This window comes from Mya arenaria, chromosome 3 (assembly GCF_026914265.1).
Source record: "Mya arenaria isolate MELC-2E11 chromosome 3, ASM2691426v1".
Classification (NCBI taxonomy): domain Eukaryota; kingdom Metazoa; phylum Mollusca; class Bivalvia; order Myida; family Myidae; genus Mya; species Mya arenaria.
Window position 1 is genome coordinate 15,126,345 of NC_069124.1, and position 16,925 is coordinate 15,143,269.

Genomic DNA, 16,925 nt, shown 5'->3' on the forward strand with positions numbered 1-16,925 from the left:
TCATTTGTTAACGTTATTTTCAAGAATCAGGAAGTGTTTTGCCAATTTAGTCTCGTTCATCTAGACGCTTGTATCCGGGTCTATATCGTTCATTGACTCTAATTAGAGCGGCTGCATGATTGATTTTTTTTCAGATGATGCGGGCGCAAGTGATAAAAAAAAAAAAATATTTTTTTTTGCATTTCTGAAGAAAAAGGTGTGGGAAATCCGATGAACAAGTTATTAATTAGGTGTGGCCTTAAATTACAAATATACAATCTAAGATGAACAGTATCCAAATCTGTGTCTTGAAATGTTATCACGGTCTAAACTCTTGTCTTCAAAGACATTCCTTAAAGAAAACCTGCCTCTTACATTTTGAATTTCCTTCATAGACTGAAAGCTCAATGTTAACATCCATGTACTAAATTGGCCATCACTTGAGACACTGCAGTATGAATAAAACACAGTCGAAACATTTGTAATCCAACAATTTATCGTTGAAATAATATCCATTTTAAATATAAACCACATCATTAATTAAACTCATATGTAAGGCAATATAGGCCACTATGTTTCTGTATGGGCATTGGGAGATTTATATTTATTATAGTATTACTGTTGACAACTGTTGGTGTTTTTATGGTTTTGTCAAAGTGTTTGTTATATCTATTCAAACTAAGTATGAACTTTCATTTGAAAGATATTTTCCGCACATGTCAAATTATGGTAAGATTGTTTTTATTTGAAACCGACTTCTTATTTGCTATTGATCTAGGGCTGTTTTGAGTTTATACTATTCTATGTGTTATAACATTGATATGATGATTCGATTTACGGTTTGTATTAAATAGTGCTTAATAGAATCAATATATAAATCACTTCGTTTAAGTGGTTTACATGCGTGGAATCGTGATTTCTTTTGTTATAGTTCATGTCTTATGGCTTTATCGGCACTTCCGAAAACAATTCACTTACTGCGATCACTGTACATCTGTTTCCTGCATTGGTGGAAGTTTATACTTTCATTCTTATTGATTGCAGACAATTGACATCATTTACATCAAATTTGACGATCCGTTGCGGACATTAATGCACAAAAACTACTCTATATAATCTAATGAAAAACAATTGAATGTTTCTATGTATGATCTATTATCTAAAAAGCACATGGTACCAAGGCATGGTATTAAAGGAAGCATTTGACAGCCAGACGTCGTTTTCCTTTCCAACATGAGAGTTCTCGTTCTATCGCATACCCTCGGTTGTAATAATATGCTCTCATACAACTCCAACTGTTACAATCGTATTCAGCAACCGGTATCCAATCCTCAGTGAACGATGACCTGTCTTCTACAACCCTATACGTGCACTCCGTTAGACTGCTATCATTTCCGTTACACTTAGCCTTGGTTATAAACACATCCAACTTTCCAGGAAATCGTTCCATTATGTCGACCTCATTCTCAGCATCAGTTCCATTCAAAAGCAACCTGCCTTTTCCATATCCAAGCTGTTTACATACGATGGCTGCAAGTTGCTGTCGTTCTTCTATAACGCTATCGCGTAGGCAAATTGCGCCCTCTTTATCATCTATTGTGAACACAACAAGCCCATTATCTTCATCCGTTCCATTTACAAGGGCAAAAGAAAAACCTGTATTTGAAAAAAAGATAACGTATTTATTATTATGCGTAATTAAAACGAAATATTAGAAGATACTAGTCCATTTTTCATAAAGATTAATGTACAAATAAAATTGTTAGTATACAAAGAAGACCAGACATCGGCACGCCGCACCCTTGTAACTATTGTGTGGAATGCAAAGGAAATGTTAGTAGATAACAGAATATGACTTGAATTGGTCAGAATGGTAGATGTTTGCAAAGGAAAAATATATCATGATAAGTAAACAAAATCAAGAAAATAAACCGGCATGGTTGCAGCCATAAGAACGTTAAGTACCCGTCTTGTTATAACAATATATCACAGGTATTCTATAATTTAAAACTGAAATACTGGTTTGTACCTGGAACTGGAATTGATCAAAAGATAAATCTTAGCAGAATTACCATTAACATATTTAGTATACAAAGAACACTAAAATCAACATGACCGCAGCCCACACATGCTTAAGCACAGGTAGCCGAAATAACCCGTATAGTACCGTGACCAAAAATCAGCCCAAACACTGGAAGTCAAAGATTAAGCGTAGGTGCCCATAGCCAACAATAAACTTAAGTACCAACAACTAATATTAAGCTTAATGATTGCCCATAATAAAATCAAGTACCTGTAGCCTAGAATAAGATTATGTGTAAGCGTAACTCAAACTAAGCTTAAATACCTGACGATCTAAACCAAGCTTAAATATCGTAGCATAGAACAACGCTAAGTAAGCTTAGCCTCAACTATTAAATTCCCGTAGCCTAGTAGACAAACATTAAGTATCCGAAGCGTAAACTAAGCTTTAATACCCATGTCCACAAATAAGTTTAAGAACCCGTAGCCAAGAATAATCTTAAGTACCCTTTGCCAGCTTAAGTACCCATGACCTAAACTAAGCTTAAATACCAGTACCCAAAAGTATACATAGCCAAAAAATAAGCCTAAGTACCCGTTTTGTTGTAACAATAAACTGCAGGTATTTTGTTTTCATCGCAAGACCCAACTGAGCCCCAATCGTTTTTTTCACATTTTCCCAGGTACTCTTCGGTTCCCTTGCAAGCAATATTTGCTAACCATGGAACTCCTAGTTTATAAGTGTAAGAAACAAACAATTTGAAATGTTTCATTTTCTAAAATATTGAAATCGATATATTAACTCTATACAATCTCAAACTTCGAACATGTTATCATCAAAATGCAATGCTATTTAAATAATATATTATTATTGATAACCAAAGTCAGAGATATTATTGGAACGGAAAACCTTTCGACTCATTTGTGATTTGATTATACAGTCGAACCCCGTTGGCTCGAACTCGCTTGACTCGAATTTAACTTGGCTCTAACTATATGCCACGGACCAATTTCTTTATACTGCAAGTTAACAATCCCGCTTGGCTCGAATTTTCAGAGGCTCGAGGTATTTTCGCCGGTCCCTGGGAGTTCAAGCCAACGGGGTTCGACTGTAGTTAAATATTTGATATACCTAGAAGTGGGACTGTTGAATATTTTGTATGCCTTGAATGGAAGTACGCAGATCCACCTTTATATCCCATCTCCTTGCAAATTACTGTCGCTTCTGCATCGTCAAAACCATTAGCGCAGATAAAGCCCGAATTATCAAAATGTCTAGTGGTAACTTTTCCGGATCGATGTATTTTTAATTCATAATCTGTAAAAAAACGCTTTGATAATTCGTTGTTTATGAAAAACAAGTAGGGACAAATATTCTTCGAGTAAACAACAATTCAACTAGCACAATAAGCTGTATATTATTAAAACCCTAGCGAGCGTTTTAATACAAAGGCACGCGTGCACTGTCTGAAAACATGCGCCTGAGTGACAATTAAGACAATTTTGCAAATAACAAACTGTATGCGTTTAAATGATCAAATGTGGGAACGACCAAAACGTAAATATTGAACAAACCTTCATTTTCAGGTTTATCCGAGCAGGCTACAGAGGCGTAATATCCACTGGTGCAGTTGGGAAAGTATTTAACATAATCGCATTCGAGTATACTTGACTCGATACCAGTACATTTGATATTGCTATAAACAATGCTGTATTCCATCCTTCCGAATGCGGAGCAGCATATGCTTGTCCCGTAGGCGAACCCAAGGGATCGACACACTGCTTGAGCAGCAAGTTCATCAAAACCTTCCGCACACACAAGGTGATAGTCATCCCTGTCCCATACTTGAACTGCGCCAAATGTCACATTTGGTATGAGACGAACTGGTAACGATAATAGTCATGTGCGAGTGTTAAGAAAATACTAATTAATAAACCTTTTCGACAATTACCACAATTTTGTATAATTGAAATTATTAAATATCAATTCGATCATATTTTTTTCTTTTTAATTGCGAAGTCGTATATACTCAAAATATCAAAAATATAAAACAATATTTTAGTTCCACCCTCACTAGAGAAACAGGATCGATCCCAACATCGGGTACTTTCCCAGACCTTCATTTTCTAATTATAAACTTACATTTTGAGCAAACTAAGGAGATGCACTAGTAGCATTATCTTATGCAATACAGCATACAGTTTACTTTATTTTATATACTTGAACAAATGCAAATGTAAATGTACCTTTTTCTGCACAGAAAACATACGGCATGCACTTATCATAAAAACGTATGTTCGTAACATTGAAACGTCCCGGACAAGAGAAGATAGACCTTTCCTCACCACTACATTCTATGTCGTACAACCACGAACGAACAACTAAAAAGTCAAAAGTTTGAACATACAATTAAGATCAGAGCACCATTTAAGATGTTGGTCACGTTATAAAATTATATTAATTGTTGGATTGTTACTTATTTTTGACAGTATCGTAAAATGTTAATTAACAGGAATGATAAATTGAAAGATTACAACTGTGCCTGAACTATAAAAATCATCCATAGAATAACCATACTGTCAGTATCGTCACCTGTTAATGATTTGATAACCGTGGTACCAGCAAGACCGTCATTAAAGCCTAAGTGCCGACAGGCAACCCTGGCGTCCATATTAGTCCAATCACTATCGCAGATAACGCCCCACTCCCCGTTAACAGAAACCTTTACTACTCCCGAATTTGGCGATGTCCCTGACTCAAGTCGTATCTCGACACCTACAACAGGCATGGACGATGAAATAACCTTATACGGTTAGACAAAGTAGACGGCTGCTGTCATCTCACACACTTACAACTGAAGACACGATCCGCCATTCAAACTTATAAACTTTTTAACTAATACAGTGTATTTATTTTTTGTTCCTTCAGGACAATTTATTATGAAGTTGTTGAATGGCTTGTCAGTCAAAAGTCAAAACAATTACCCAAGGTCGGGGAAGGACAAAATTGTTTGGACTATTGACCAACAAGCCAAATGTCTATATGAAATTGTATTTTTTGTTAGACGTATTCACACTAAAATTATTATAAAATTGCCACTGTGCAGCTTAAAGTTTACCGGTAATTAGTAGTTTGTATTATATGTCCGAGTTGCCTGCTTTGTTACTAGGAAAAATATAAACAAACAAGCGCGGATTTTAAAGCACAGTTTATCAATATAAGCATATTCTGTTTTTCCCGTCCATATTTTTTTATTAATTTCAAAGACATTTTAAGCTATTACTGTTAATTTTCTGCGATATATTTAATAGAAAATATAGCGAAATGACAGATATGCAATACACGAAAAAACAACAACAACAAACACCGACAGGTTGCGCAGCTACCAACTATTGACCGGATATATATAGCCTCTATCTATTGTCCGGTGAATAATGTTCTAATTTGTCCGTATGAGTCTTGGACATAAGAGGAAGTTGACATTTTGGTACTTTTAATCACTCTAAATGAACAGTTTCAATCAAACCGGAACTGCTATTTTGAATGTTTGGATGTAGTTTGTGCCTTTGAAGGATAGCTTATTCAGAATGTAGCTTTATCTATACCATTTGGTAATGCATATAACGTCAATTTATCTTGATTTATTTTATTGTTTGTACTTATTTTCATTTATCTTATTAATTTTATTGATCTTAAATTATTTAATTGTTTGTATAAGTCCATTTTGCCTCATTTTTAATGATCTTTGTTTGCCAACACATATACATAATATGACAACACGTATTTTAACATCCTTGGTTCAGTCATATGGTTGATATTCATATGTATCTAAACTATAAAACACAACTTGTCAGACAAATGTCCTAGTTCAATACCTCATTCTGTACATGTATTCTGTTTATCTTTAAAGGGATTTATGTATTATGAACATGTTCAAAGTACTTTTATGTTTTTTATTTAGATTAAAACAATGAAAACTAAAGGGAAAAAACTAATAGTCTGAAATTTAAGCATACACTATACGATATAAACATGACGGCGAAATACAACTAACATTACACTACTTTCAAAATAGCGTCATTTTTGTAAACGTTGTGGTAAAACTAAGTAAAACCTCTCTGAGGGCTTCCTTATGTCTCAATTTACGTATGCAGCAAATGCTATACCTGTCCCATTTGTACAATGCACTTGTGCTACGTTGCGAAGGTCCCTAAATGAGTGATCTTTCCAGGGAGGAGGTGTTTCATCAAATTTGCAATTTTCGATGTGTTCTTCTGTTCCATCGCATTTCACCTTTGACATCCAGTAAGGGTATCTTAGATCTTTTGTTATAAATTAAATAATTTATATAAATCAATTGAAAGTGCAGAGACAATCATGATATGAAAAATTACAGAACCAAGTTCAGTAGTCAAAAGTTTAAACATAAACCCCGTTTAATGGCACAGGGTAAACGCCAAAGAAATATGACTCGAAAACAAAAAAATCACAAACAAGAAACATGTAACAACAAAACAAAACTCAACAGACAACACAGTTTATACTATATTAAAACTAGGTGTGTTTACAAAGGATTGTCAGTAAAATGTTAATTTACTTGGGGTTTAACCAATTTGCGTGCACAATCTCACTCTTATCCTAACAATCCTAATTTAAGTAAAAACGTGAAAGGTAAATCTTATCAAAGTATGCATTAACTTGACAAAACTTAATAATAAAACAAATAATAATAAACTTATAGGTAAACCCCAAGTACTTCAGTGATTAGGAATCACAACTCTATCTGCGCACAAAGGAATACAATTAGGAGTACCTAATGCAAAAACTTTTCAAAGATACGATGCAGTCATTGTTTAAAACTATAAGCATCACACACAGTCTGCCTTAGCAAATAAAAGGTTTGAAACTGTGTAATCATAGAGTTTCATAATAAATAGCACAGGTCCAGTTGCCTAAGTGCTAACATGATCATGTTAAAAGGCACAAACATAAATGTTAAACAAACAAGCCACACATGGCAACAAGGTCTCACACATTACACAATACATCTTTCTTGATAAATGATATATGTATATTTTTTGCGTTTTTTAATAACCACTCATGATTCTACATGCGATATATTTCAAAGTTATAAGAATACATCAAACATGAAACTTATCATATCCTTTAATATCATTTGGTACGTATATCGACTATCCTTACCATAACGGCTAGAGTCTTCGGTTACTAATACTTTATTAAACGATGTACCTGCATACACGGGCCCGAGGGCGACTCCTGTTTTATAACCCTGCTGTTGACACATGACCTGGGCGTCATTATCGTCCCAACCTTCAGGGTAGATAACCCCCTTTATTCCGTCTTTCTCCACATACACTATTGAAGGTGACTGATCAATGGGGAGGACCTTAATACCTGCAGTTTTTGTATTCATGCAATTAGAGATCAGATTTACGCTTTAAAATGTGCTTCGACCATTTCAGTGCGGTGTAAAGTTTTGAAACATACACAGACAGATCATATCATTGACTGACAGTCTTGATTAAAATCATTGATAAATCTTTGATATCACCCACCTACTAATAAACAATATGAAGCTGCAAGACCGTAAGAAGTACAATGTAGTGTCTCATTCAAATATACGGGTGAAGAGTTTAAAATATGCTAAACAACTTGCAAAGTTGTTATTAATTATAAATATTTATAGGGGTACGCCCCGCTTTGTTAAGATGATGTTGAACAATAACCGTGATTTGATTATTTAAAGAAAATATTGATTATTATAATAATTGCACGACAATAATACACACTATATACAATTAATCATGATGTTCGTTCGCAATGTATCACCGTTTTGTCGCATGCTTTAAATGTCACGTTGTTTGCGGTGTCGATACCTGTGTTTCCAATAGTGTATTCAGAGCAGACAATAGAAGAGTATTCGTAGGTCTTAGTTGTCCGCCCCAGACAGGTTCGACCTTGTCCAAAGCAGCGATATACGGTGGTAAAGTCTCCCTGGTTTGCCTTTTCGTAGTCACAGTCAGCAAAATTAGTTTCATTTCCACTACAACTAAATTGGTGGAAAATGGGAATGCTCTTTGATCCAAAAATTCCTGGAAAAAAGTCATTGCAATATAAAATTCTGCTTAAATAAAATAATACATTCATGGCACTTCAAAGTAACGCTTGCCTTTAAATGTCTGAGCTAGTAAACTTGTATTGACTTAAACAAATTACCTGTCGGTAAAATTTTACTGTAGGAAAATCCCAGTTCTCGACACACAACAATTGCCTCTCTTTCGTCGAAGCCGATAGGGCCCATGGTAAACCAATTCGATATAGGACTGTAGTCGGGATGATACATTTCCACGACACCAGCAATCATTGTTTCATTCTCCCAACCACCAGAAATACGCACTGTTGGTATACAACAATATGCAATTGAAGTATATACTATTTAGGAAAAAGTTCCTTGAAAACACAAAGTACACCATATTAGACAATAAAGGGAAGTGCAACACTGTCTATTTGTTTGCATTCATTTGCCGACCATTGTCAAATTAATCAATCACGACAGGTCAGAACATTAATAACTACGCTATGGAAACTTTCAAATGAGTACATTGTGAAGGAAAATAAACAACTACACTGTAAATGAAGATAATAACTTTCTTTCATGCCTTTGGATGAAATATTTTTTATGGAGTATAATCAGATAAAGGACAGCAGTGTAAATGATAATTTCACTCCAAACTAAGGAGTAAACTTAAGTTCAACTTTTAAAATCAACTGTAGTTACTTCCCTTTCATCAAAACTGAGTACCGCACTTTTGAACAAGCCAACTTATATTTGATCTTGAGATTATATATCATTGCATTATGGTTGTTTTGGTAATATTACTTATGGCCGTTCATTAGGGAAATGAAAATCCCATTTTTCAAGCGTTTTTAACGTATGCTCGAAAATTCGCTATCTTGACATGACCCTGATTACAAAAAAAATATTTTATATCCATGTGTCATGAAACCATGTATAATTAGATAAACTATTCAACTTGAAATCCAACGTTTATCCACATTTGTGTTGATTAGACTTTCGACCTTAAAATTATTCAATAAATAGCGACCAGTGTAATTTTGTCAATGCAGTCATGCCCTTTTAATTTAAAAAGATCTTGCATTAACTGTATTTCGCAACTAGTACAACTATTTTTATGACAGTCATGAAATCAAAAACGGAATTCCAATTAAATAAACAAACTATCTTCTATACACTAATCTAAATAATTACACAGTGAACAATATAAAAACTTACACTGTAGCCAAATTAAATAACTACATTTGGAACAAAATAAATAAGTACTCTGTGGACCAATTGAAGAACTACATTTGGAACAAAATAAATAAGTACACTGTGTATGAGTATAAACTGGTATATTGTTTACGAAAATAAATAACTACACAATTAAGCAAGTATAATGTGGACGAAAATGAATTAGTGCACTATGGACGGAATACAAAGGGCACTGTGTACGAAAGTGAAAAATGTACATTGTGAACTACAATAAATAAATACACTGTGCACGAAAAAATAACTACACTTTGGACGCAATTAAATAAGTACACCGTGAACGAAGTTAACGACTAGGGGGACAATAATGAATCTCAAGTAAAGCATTTTACTTGAATTTGTCTTAGATCGTATTTACTAGATAAAGTAACTAACAGTATATGTTGAAAAAAAAAACCCATCAACGCTCAGACTACAGACTAAACACTTGAAAAAGACCTGTTTAAAAGGCGCATTACTAGTACTTATAGACTTAAATTTCCATTTACATGGCTCCCGCTTTCACTATGAAAAGTAATCTCTCAGCTCTTTTAAGAAAACATACCATTTTTGTAGCAAACAACACCAGCAGCAATATTCTCTTGCAGGCATTTGGAATCGTCTTTGAAGGACCAGGAACACGAGAAAATGGATCTTTGGTTGTAGGAACACGAGAGGCTAACAGCTAACATAGTCCGGTCACCATTTGGATATATCCTGGTTTTGGTTTATAAACGACTTATTTAATGATTTATATAACCGTGTCCACTCTTTACGAGGCGAAATGTTGGAGGTAACGTAAGTGGTTGGATAACGCTGGTTTGTGGTTGAACACAACCCCAGGGTTAGAATTTTTATAACAGTAATCGAAAAATTGATATGTATTTAATAAGGATAAAACGTACAATATTAGTTTTTAACAACCTCAATGACAATCTCACACACTCATTATAGCTAACAGTATCAAAATACATTCAAATCAGAGATTTCCTACGGACAGAAGTTGTCTTTCCACTATATGACCGTGTTTTTCGCTGTCTTTTAACTTTAAAGCTTGCGGATCAAACTTTCCAAAGCAAATGTCGTGATTTTCCAGAATATTAGGAAAAACGGCGACAATGTTAGGGTAACCAAATACAACCATGGATTCAACAATAACAGGAGGTCATTTTGCACTTATCCTTGTAAACAAAAATGTACATTTCTCGCTCACTGAATGGAATTTATTACCCTTGGGGCTATTTTCCACCCAAAACCAGCGTTATCTCACAACTTACCAACGTTATCTCAATCATTTCAACTCGTAACGATTGGACACGATGTATTACCTCCATCAAAATATTGGTACTTGGTCAGAAAGGAAATGTTATGTATATATAATTATATATATATATTCGGATCTGGTAGAAATTTTGATTTTTTTTTAAAAATAATAGATATTCAAACTCAGCATACACCCGATAGCAAACGTCTCTTGTACTGTCCGTACTGTAGATACACCATACTATCTATTTGATGCATTAGATCCATAACGTTGGACACAAAAATCACAAAACGTGTAATACCTGCCTTTTCCATCGTTGAATCCGAAATGCCTGCAGGTACGGCTAGATGGACCATCCACTTGCCGAGTCCCCCACTGACGTTCACAGAATGTGTAATTATTGTTGTCGACTTGAATCTCAACCACACCGGAGTTTGATGTACCGTTCATTCGTAAAGTGGGCTCTGAGGAAACAGAACCTAGTGCTTTATTTATAACATATTGTACAAATGATTTCAAGAAGTAAAATGAAGCATTTCAATGGAAACAAGAAGGTAAAAAGTAAAAATTGTTACAATGAATAAGTGACACGATCATATCATAATGTTGTTCAGTATATAAGCTACTGCAGGTAAACATAATCGCTGGTAGAGTTTTGTTTTGTTCTGGAATAATATGTTACATTTAACTTTCTCACGCACTGATGTGGTTGTAGCATAGAACTCCGGCATAATTCCACCTGTCCTTGCAACGCCCTTCTTTGTCATATTTGCATTCCAGTATCGATCTCTCATCGCCCTCACAAGAAATATTTGGACGAGCTGAATTTCGAGGGTTCAAAGAAAAATGAAAACAAAGAAAATCATTTTCTTTTGTAAAGAAATGAGTACATTTTTGCCAAGTCAAAAATACCCTTTATGTTTATAATGCAAACGTATGAAGTGAGGCTGCACAGCCAACCGTTTTGCACTGTTAAAATTGCATATCCTATTAACTATAAATGTAAGGTGGTAAAAGGTGCTATGTGTATTTAGTACTGATTTGTTGCTGCAAGAAGTCAAAGGTTTCAACAGCAGATAGCACCTTTTGCCGCTATACCGTTTCTTTAGATTTGAGCATTTATAGAAATAAAAGGTGCACAATGTATTAAAAACCCCTTTAACACTAAGCAGTTAAAAATAGTTTTTCACTTTTCATTATCAAAAACTGTTACAAGTCAAATCTGTTGATACGATATCAAATCAACATATTATGATGGTCTCTTTATCTAGATATTATGTAACAAAACAATCAACTGAGGCACATTTTACTTAGGTATTTTATTATGATTGCGGGTTTGTCCGCCACAAGTATAACTCCAAAGTGTCACCTTTCAGCACTGGACATTCTACATTCAATTGTACTTAAATATAAAAAATACATGCATGTCTCTCACAAGAGACTATTTTACCTTGAGTTTCATACAACAAATAACATGAATCGTATCAGAGAAACAAATGTATAACAATGTTTTCGGTTGTACACTACGTGATTGTTGATAGGACAGTTTGTAAATCAAACTTAAATATTTATGCATAAAACTGGTGGTTGTTTCTCATTTTTTTAATTGTCGTACCATTGGTTTCCTCGATGCATCGTCTAGCTTCCCTTCAGATTTTAAATGTTCGTACATAATGGTTACACACCTGGCATAAGGCAGTTTTTGTGGGGGTCTCCGGGGTAGTAGTTGTGTAAACATGACAAGTTGTATAGATTTCTGTAAACAACTTGTGTAATTTGCCAAGTACTTAACACTTTTCAACATAGAGTGCAAACATTATTCTAATGCTAAGATATTATGTAACTATTCACTTTATGTTACCTTTCTGGTGAAGTTAGAGTCTACAGTTGGAAAACTCTCAATATGTTCTCTGACAAATGTTTCTTTTTTCTTGCGCATATTTGCTGGAAGTGTCCTCCCACTTTTATCTAATCCAGCACACACACACAAACCTCCTTGTTATATTACGTTTTAATTTGCCGATATCCAGTGTTTTCGAAACATTATTTCTACAAACCATGTAATTTCCAATTCCATTCAAAAGAAATAAGAGTTCCTGCCTTTTCATATTTTTTCTGGCTCTTTGTTTTCAATACGACTTCGAATAAACTGTCTCTTTTCTCATAATCACTGACTGCATAGTTTGTTTGAAACAAAAATATGATCATTTAAACAATAAGAAAAATCTGCGTATTTCATGGATCTAGCTTTCAATGCATTTCCTGATTTACTAGTGTATTCAAGGCTTTTGGATCTGGCTTCTTTTATCCCATTCGATACTCCTAATTGTTTATTGACAACTTAATTACGATTCAAACGTTAACATCTGGACTTTTGAAAGCCGCTTCTTTATGAGGTGTAAGTTTAAATGTAGACTTTTGACTAAATTGTCGCTTTGAATGTGCTTCTTCTCGTTCTCTAGTAATTGGTTTCCTTCCGTCGTCATGCTTATGCTCAACAAAACTTTAAATAATGTATGAATGAAGCCTATTTTCATTGATAAAAGTAAAGATAGCTCCCGTTTCACTAGAAACAATTAAACTGTTTTTGCATTGAATGTACCAGGTGCACCTGATTTTTTTCTCTCAAGGATTTGACCCAAACAATTCTTTCAATTTTGAATGAACTTTAACTAGAAAATTCCAACAAATATAAAGCGTGACTTGTATACTTGAAAACAACAACAACAAAAACACAACATGTTGTATTGGACCAAAACTTAAGTTGGCACCTTTTACCTTTTAATCCTCGATCTGCAATTATTTCAGAGCTCATGTTCAAAGCCATTCCATTCTGAAACATAAACACAAGTCATAGTCAAGGTAAGGAAATATGTCGGATACGAGATTGATTGTTTGAAATGTCACATGTAAACACTCTTTATTTTTACTTTTAAAGTTATTTTCTGAACACGACATGTACTCTTTATTGTAGAATGAGCCTTTCGGCACATAAACAGTACCTTAAACCCAAGCTGTGTGCACACAACTTTTGCATCTTTTCTACCAAACCCATCCGCACAAAGACTATGCCACGTTCCGTTTTCATTAAATTGAACCATACCAAGGAAGTCTTTGCCACCTGTGATGCGCACTAGATACAACAAAGAAAGTTAAAGGCTTAAAAAGTATTTAGAATTTGAAATACGTTATCTACTCGATTTGTCTGTAAATGAGTCGTATTTACATTGATATAGTTGATTGCATTGTATACTCAAATTGTTACATTCAGAGAAGACTATGTTTAGTAAAAAGCAGATTGTTGAACCTATGTTCAATATGCAAATTTGACGTGTTTTGTAGCATGAACGTCGAATACCGACTTGTGATCCCATGTTCATAAAATGTAACGAAATTAATTCGATGTAAAAACTGTTCAACAAAATACTAGCGTGACCGGAACAACGATATTGATGTGATTCAACAAAAATATTGTCATAATATTTCAGGAAGTCTTGTGATAGACATTTGACGATCAAAGATCTAAGAGACTTAGAATATTTAATATAGTTGTAATGGTTATAACCGGACTGTCTTTGATTTAAGGAGACAGGACTCGTGTATTCTTTAGTTGTAGTGATATTAGCTCTACTGGTTTTGAAACATATAAAACAATGGTAGTAGCTCTAACCGGACTTCCTTGATCAAAGATGTTTGGACATATTTTGTTTAAAGTGGTAGTAGTTCTAACCGGACTGTCCCTGATCAAAGATGTTTGGACTGATACGCAGTAAAGTGGTAGTAGTTCTAACCGGACTGCTCCTGATCAAGATGTCTGGACTCATATTTGATAAAGTGGTAGTAGTTCTACACGGATTGTACCTAATCAAAGATGTTTGAAGTTCTACATAATAAAGTGGTAGTCGTTTTACAACAATGACTGCATCGTATCTATGAAAAATGTTTGCATTAGGTGCTCTGAATTGTATTCCTCCGTCAGCAGATAGAGTTGCGATCTCTTACCATAGAAGTACCTTTAGAAGGGTTTACAAATATTTTTTACTATTTGTTTTATTGTTAAGTTTTCCCAAGTTAATGCATACTTTGATAAGATTTACTTTATTTAGGATTGTTGGGATAAGAGTGAGGTTTGTGCGCTTAAACTGGTTTAAACCGCCAGTAAATTTAACTGACCGTTCCAAGGAGGTACCTAACAATCCTTGATAAACATACATAGTTTCTTATATATCGTATGTTTGCACGGTGTCGTTTGTGGGGTTTTGTGCTGTTCTTCCATGTTTCTTGTTTTTTTGTTTTTATGTTCTATGTCCTGATGTTTGGACCACTATGCAATAAAATCGTAGTAGTTTTTACCGGACTGTCCCTGGACATATATGTTTGGACTCATATAAGTATATGTGGCGGATTCGTGGTCTTGAGGTAACACACTTGACTATCAATCCAGGGGTCGCAGGTTCGATCCCCCGTCGCATCAATAAAATCGTCTTTCGGAAGGGACGTTAAATGGGGGTCCCGTGTGACAGTGCTATACACTGGTGCACGTTAAAGAACCAGGGTAGCTCTAACCAGGGTTACATTATGTCTGTGCACTATGCTCCAAAAACCTAAAATGACTAACACTCTTAACGGAGCACTCGCCGAATGGGCAAGGCCCGAGTGCGAGTATAAATAAGCTTACACACCCTTATAAGATGTAGTAGTTATCGGTCTGCCCCTGATCAAAGATGTTTAGACTTAATATACTGGTAGTAGTTCTTACCGGACTGTCCCTGATTAACGAAGTTTGGACTGATATATAATATAGTGGTAGTAGTTCAAACTAGACTGCCGCTGATCAAATATATTTTGACACGTATAGGGTAGAGTTGTAGGTGTTTTAACCTGACTGCTGCTGATCGAAAAATTTGGACTGATGTATTATCTAGTACTAAAGGTTCTAACCGTATTACCCCTGTTTTAACGCACTGTCCCTGATTAAGGAAGTGATTTGATCATGTTTAATGGTATTTGTAGTGGTTCTTACCAGACTTTCCAGACTGTCCTTGATCATAAATTACTCCAATGTGATATATTTGCCAGAAGTTACTTACCGTCAGAAAAACCCACCACATCCATAGATCCTAAATGAAAAAGTGCAACGAAAAGTGTTGACGTTGAGGCAAGAAGGTTCTGGAATATCATATTTCTTACTTGTCTATATCCACTTAATACAAATATACTTTTGCGTATTTGTTTGTGTTTCAATACCAATTAACCGTAACAATTGGAAGGTTTAGAATGCGGTCATGTTCAAGACCATTATCTAAATTAATATTTTGTCAGGATTAATGCGCATTGAAAATGCCCCTGAGCTTACTCAGCATTTATATTTTAAGTCAAATTTATATCCGTTTTGACACAATTTCTTTACACTTAACACCACGCAACGAAATAATTTCAGTTTTTATTATCAACAACTCGTATGCAACAGTTTCGTATGATCAGTGTATCAAAATGAGTTCACGAAAACGATTAAAATGCGTTTTATTACTCAAAACAACACTCCATCATTTCGTAAAATATAATTGCAAGCATACAGGCCTGTTAACAATGTGGTTTGATACGCGTGATTGATGTCGCGAAAACACAGATTACTGCAGGAGAAACAGAAATAATTCGTTTCATTTCTGGATCAATGCGTGTTTGGTATTTGAAATACTTATTTACAAAACGGTCTGTGCATTCTCTTTAGGAACGCCGTCTAAATGATGATCCTATTTACCGTTTGCTGTTAAACCTAATTTCACGCACCTCACAAAGATTTGGCTTTATGGAATTTGAATGACATTAACCACTCTGCGTTTAAAGAGCTTTAACGATCTCGTAAATGTAGGAATACATTTTTCAAGATCTTGTTAATTTAGGTAAACAATGCTTGACAGTGCATCATTTAAACCATTTTTTTCAGTGCGAATTTATCTCAGGCTTTCTTGGAAAATCTCTTACGGAATATTACTTCAAAAAGATCAGTGAACACTTTCACATAAACCAAAGAAGGGTTAACCCGACAACAAACTTTAATGTCACTCAAACTTCATGCACACATGAGAAGGCGTTGGAAAATTTATTAACAATAGTATCACTGGTCTTTTAAATGATTGGAATGATTAAAGCAGGAATTATCAGCATTGACTTATTTACAACTATAAGCTATACATATATAACTTATATGATCATTATACCAGTTCCTAACATTACGCTTTTAACTGCTTTTTACCTTTAATTTTAATTTTACTTTAATTTTTGTCAACTTTTTTACAGGACAGCTGGGGATCAGTCTACCATATTGA

The 16,925-nt window shown here is 34.6% G+C and overlaps 1 protein-coding gene across 1 annotated transcript; it reads right to left on the bottom strand.

Annotated features, from left to right (window-relative positions):
* Window positions 1–1,030: 1,030 nt before the first annotated feature.
* Window positions 1,031–16,096, bottom strand: LOC128228436 (scavenger receptor cysteine-rich domain superfamily protein-like). Its single transcript, XM_052939749.1, has 16 exons — window positions 15,687–16,096; window positions 13,599–13,729; window positions 13,375–13,429; window positions 11,298–11,417; window positions 10,898–11,060; window positions 9,898–10,049; window positions 8,240–8,419; window positions 7,900–8,115; window positions 7,253–7,417; window positions 6,169–6,324; window positions 4,595–4,777; window positions 4,249–4,383; window positions 3,577–3,885; window positions 3,134–3,319; window positions 2,597–2,731; window positions 1,031–1,635 (listed from the first exon to the last, which is right to left on the bottom strand). Exons 1-16 carry the CDS (start codon window positions 15,775–15,777, stop codon window positions 1,169–1,171), a joined length of 2,844 nt encoding a protein of 947 aa, XP_052795709.1. The 5' UTR covers window positions 15,778–16,096; the 3' UTR covers window positions 1,031–1,168.
* Between the last annotated feature and the right edge of the window lie 829 nt (window positions 16,097–16,925).